Source organism: Cucurbita moschata, unplaced genomic scaffold (assembly GCF_002738365.1).
Source record: "Cucurbita moschata cultivar Rifu unplaced genomic scaffold, Cmos_1.0 Cmo_Scf00009, whole genome shotgun sequence".
Lineage (NCBI taxonomy): Eukaryota > Viridiplantae > Streptophyta > Magnoliopsida > Cucurbitales > Cucurbitaceae > Cucurbita > Cucurbita moschata.
In genome coordinates this window covers 727,131-732,344 of record NW_019268525.1, presented here as the reverse complement: position 1 = coordinate 732,344, position 5,214 = coordinate 727,131, and the positions used below count along the sequence as shown (strand labels likewise).

Here is a 5,214-nt window from a genome sequence, read left to right as displayed (position 1 = left end):
TTTTTTTTTTTTTTTTTTTTTTTTGAAGCTTTTGTATAAATTTTTATACAATTTAACAACATTTTGAAAAGTTTTAAGGCCAAATTACCAAGTACATATAATAGGAACTTCTCAAGACAAAAATTACAAAGTGTAAGGATGAAAATGACGTTTTTCCAGATGAAATCAAATGAATTCACAAAGTTGAGCTTCAATTGTAATTTCCTGTTGAAGAACTCGAACAAAATTACAGAAATCAAAACGAGCAAAAGGCTTCTGTACATTCAAGGCTATGAAAACATTAGAGACTGGGATCTAGCAAAATATGAGCATCCAAGTGTTTCATTATAGAGGGAGATCAAAGAATTATTTGTAGCAAGTGGCAGCTTTAAGAGAGAATGAACTAACCTCTTTGCAGAACACTTCAGTACTCATTAAAATGGATTGCACCAACTTTCCACACAATGTAAGTGGTAGCAAACATTACTGTGCTAATGAAAACGAACGAGAAGGCAATGACGAACAGATCTGAACCCCCAGGGAACTGAAAAGTCAAGCCTGCTTTTGGCATCCCTCGCTTGCTGTCGTCGAACAAATTAGTAGGCGCTTCGGGAAGCCTCGACCTTTTCTTCCCACGATCACTCTCTCGTAACGCTTCCAATACTTTGCTGCCCATGTCTGATTTGGTGGTCTTTGATTCGTTGTAACGGCTAAGAACACGGGCTGCCCTTAGTCTTTCTCTTGCAGTTAGAGGAGATTTTCTTGTGGATTGTGGATCAGGAGATGAACTTGCATCTGAAGACATTACTTGTTCATTGGAAGCTTCAGAAGATTGAGAAGAAGACTCCTCATTGTTAACATTTAGTTGAGGATTTCTATTCTCATCTGAAGGCGATTGACTCACAGCTGAGGAAATGTTATCAGAAGGAGATCTTCCAGTAATTCCAGCACTCTTCTCATTGGTGTCTGTGTCTACCTGGTTGCTGCCTGTAGCTGCAAGTGAGCGAGACAGTCTTTGTCTTCTCTCCTTTGCAATTCCTCTTGTTGTGCCACACGTTGCATACAAGGATGTCGATTTGCTGACCTTCGGAAATGTGGATCTCGAAATGTTCTCGTAAGTGGCTTGCAACTTCTGGTGAATATCAATAGGCATAATTAAGGAAACTACATTCACCAAGATCAAATTGAATGCAGCTGAACAAAGAGAAATGAACAGGCATGAGAGGAAGCTTCAAGGCATCAGATGGACCCAGTGACAATTCAAATGAATGTTCAGTACTTGATTTTCTAAGCCATGTATGAAAAACTCATTAGTGAGTCAAACTTTTTGTTTAGGTCCAAACCTTTAACCACTTGGTCGAAAGTATATTCTTTAACTAGCTAACTATGCTCGGTCGAAAGTATATTCTTTAACTAGCTAACTATGCTCGGGTTAACCATCATACTAATCGAACTTAAAGCTTGGAAGGATCTTCTTTGATAACTTTTACGACTGGGTTTCTTCTACCGTGGCCCCTAGGTTGTTTTTATGGCTCCTTTCTCCTGAATATAGTCTGACAGAAACTTGAGGCTTGAAATCCAGATGCCCTTCCTAGTTTATCATAGCAATGAAAGATGACATAATCTCTACAGATCACTAGCTGTTCAAAGACAGTGCAACCATTGAGTGTATAGATTTGAAATTGAAAGGGCCAATAGAACTAAGCTGAGAAATCAACTTTTCTTTGCAATTTTCCCTTTCACCTCAGGATAATGCTCCGGTGCTGCCAATTCTAAGGTGAGACACCTCACTTATTTCCAGAGAGAGTTTCCTTTATTGTTCTAATGATGGAGTTCTCGGATCCTAATTCCATGATTTGGCTATTCTCTCTACAACATCGCAATCAAGACGAGGAATCCTCAAGCTCATCATAATTATATAATATCACAGATTAGTTAACAAAGCTTGCAGTATAAAGATTTGCACTCCCGAGGTTTCTAAGCTCTTGTACAATCATTCAGTAAATGTTTATAAACTTAGAGCCAAAAGGAAAAAAGAAGTCTCCGCCAAAAAGAAGATAGAAATTGATGATTCTAAGAAAGGAAATTAGAAATTGATGATTCTAAGAAAGGAAATATTTCATTTCAAACCTTCGAATTTCTCAAAAAGCAGCGACCAGTTCCTTTTCTTTCCTAGAGTATGGGAATTCGAATTATCGTGTTGAACTCGAATAAACCTAAAGCACAGAACCAGAAACACTATACCGAACACTGAATTCTCCGACTCTCACTGATATTCGAGTTTAGGTCGATTTATCATCCAAATCCAAACAAAATCGCCGCAAAGAAGTGATATATTCTCTCCCAAACCAATCGTAAAACACACTTTCGAGCAGAGAAATTCAAAACAAACAATAACGATAATGGAATGCAGAACTCGAAAAGAGAAAATTACAAGAAGAAATTACACATTCGAAGTTCAAAGAAGAGGAGATTCCTCCATAGATATTGAAGAGGGTAAAGAGATCGATACCGTTGAGTTGAAGCCGGTGAGAAGATTCAGAGAAACTGCCATATTTGTGAGTAGGTTTCAAGGCTCAACCATAGAGGAGGATTCGGAGAGGAGGGCAGCTCCTCCAATGGCCGATGATTCTCTCTTTTTTGATATTCTTATGGGTAAAATGGTGGATGGCCTGTAATCATAATCAAGAGGATCAGGGATTTCCCCGTTCACGCTGCATTTTGGCGCGTGTATCACAATCCTGGTCTGAGCTTGATGATATCGGCTCGATTTTAGGCCAAAAACCGAAAACCGAACCGATCGATTTGCTATAATAGGAACCGAACCAATGTCGAATAAAAGACAAAAACCGTCAGTTTGGTTTTTCCTCGGTTCGGTTCTCAATTCTCGTTTTTAAAATTTCAATTCACTGGAGAAAAATGGATGAAAATCCTATTGTTGCAATGGTGAGATGGAGAAAAATTGTATACAAACCATATAAATTACAATACGTTCATGATTGATTTGGAATCACAACATTTCTATCATAAAAATTGTTAGCCATCTTTCCCGTTAGTGGTTAACCTTCACGGGCTCGAGGAAGATGCCAAGATGACCTTACTTGCAAGGGCGCTTGTTGGTCAATGTGAGAGAGACAGAGAATCAAGATGGTGGCGAATGGACAAAGGAGTCGACATGGCTAAGAGGGAGACAGAGAGTCGAAAATGAGATGGTTAGAAGATGTCATTGGATTAATAGAAAAAATGCATGTATTAAATTTTATTTTTTTGATATCAGTGAGTGTCTAAGTGGGTTTTAGTACACTTCTGACTAATCTTACAACACAATCTAACCTTATTAGTACAATATTAAATCTCAATTCAATTAACGGAGTCTGATTTTGAAAATAGAAACTTTAAATAAATAAATAATTACAGAAAAAAAAAATGGTAGCCCGTTCTTTCCACTAACTTCTCATCTTTTCCCAATTATCTCTCCTCAACTTACTTTGAAACAAAAAATGTTAGATTTGGAGAAACAAAAATGTCTATTAAATTTATTTGAAAATAGATTTGACGTTATATTTTAGAATATTTCAGATCTTAACGATCTATTAGAATATTAGGATGAGATGTTAGTTAGCATTATAGATCTAGTAAATAAGTCAGATTAGTACCAACAATTGATTAAAAAATTGGTCAATAATATATATTTACAGAATTAAAATAAATACGATGAACATATGTAAATAACAGAGGGCAACAAACTTCATCAAATGTTATCCAATAATAGTATCTCTCTAAACCGTCCCAAATAGATATTTAATGAAAATGATTATAAATAATAAACTAAAAAAAGCTTAGCTTCGAAACTTCAAATTTGAGTTGATAGTCTCCAATATTTAATAAAGTAAATCATCCCTTATTTTAAATAAATAAGTTTTTTTAAAAAAATTAATTATTAAATTTTATAGTTAATGACTTTATTTTTATTTTATTTTAATAAACTTATATAACGTAATTGTGTCACATGAGATAAATAAACTAAAAATGATCGGATAGAAAAATACAAAAAAAAATTGAATTTTGAGACATTATTATAGCATGTTGTATCTTTAAATGTGTCGAATACAAGATACAAATCTAACATGATACCGATCTAACCCTAATTTTTATAATAAAGTTTTGTAAAAGTTAAATAAAAAAAATTTGAATTGAGAGATGAAAATAAAAAAAAAATGAAAAATTAATTAAAGCACGTGAAGAATATGACTAAAATAAAATTAATTATATATATATAACAAATAAAGAATCTTTCCCCAATTGTGATTTTTAATGAAGATAATAAGGAATCAATGTTAAGATCATGATTCCATTTTTGGAGTGCCAATGGTATATATATATATGGCTAATTAAAAATTTTGAATCTTAAAATACATTAATTGTATTTTTACTTACAGTAAAATAAATAAATAAATATTTTTTATCTTGCCAATGGTATATATATATGGCTAATTAAAAATTTTGTATCTTAAAATAAATTAATTGTATTTTTACTAAAAAAATAGTAAAATAAATAAATATATTTTTTATGTTGTTATTCATCAAACTATACTAAAATTAATATTAAAAAAAGCAAACATATGAATTTTTTATTTTTGTAATGAACGTATATAGTGATCGGCCACTTGAGTTATTTAAATTAGTTTTAGTTTAAAAAATATGAATTTTTTTTTTCTTTTCTAAAATATAGGTAGACGAAAGATTCCACTGATTAACATAAACGTTTCATTGAATCTCGTTAGTTTATCATGAAATAAAAATTATTATTTAAATATTATGAACCAATAATTTTTATCTCATGACGCAATAATACTCATGCATATACCAAGATGGTAATTTAATAAATGAATGGACCAAGGTTGAAAATTATTGGGGAGAGAGGACCCATCCGTCGCATGGATTGTTATAGACATTGGAATTAAAATATTATTATCCTTCCAACTAAGCATTTAAATTAGATCGAATAAAAAGACAAAAATGCATATGATATTTTAATATATGATATATATAAATATGACATATCTCAACTACTTTAGATTATATTCATCGCTTCATTGCTTTTTCTTTGGATTTTTATATCACGCTCGACTTCAAGTGTTCTACAAAGTCAATTATACAAATTATTGAATTTTTAATAAATCACATTTTAATATATATATATATATATATATATATATATATATATATATATAT

The 5,214-nt window shown here is 32.2% G+C and overlaps 1 protein-coding gene across 1 annotated transcript; it reads right to left on the bottom strand.

The window, feature by feature from the left end:
- Positions 1-173: 173 nt before the first annotated feature.
- On the bottom strand, positions 174-2,655 carry LOC111447809. Its single transcript, XM_023087156.1, has 2 exons — positions 2,492-2,655; positions 174-1,111 (listed from the first exon to the last, which is right to left on the bottom strand). The coding sequence occupies exons 1-2, from the start codon at positions 2,531-2,533 to the stop codon at positions 404-406; spliced, it is 750 nt and encodes a 249-aa protein (XP_022942924.1). The 5' UTR covers positions 2,534-2,655; the 3' UTR covers positions 174-403.
- Between the last annotated feature and the right edge of the window lie 2,559 nt (positions 2,656-5,214).

Bases quoted from the DNA above. Each gene is read 5' to 3' on its own strand.
- LOC111447809 (XM_023087156.1), bottom strand. From the start codon at position 2,533: ATGGCAGTTTCTCTGAATCTTCTCACCGGCTTCAACTCAACG. The intron at 1,112-2,491 runs GTATCGATCTCT...GATATTCACCAG, and splicing joins TCACCGGCTTCAACTCAACG to AAGTTGCAAGCCACTTACGA.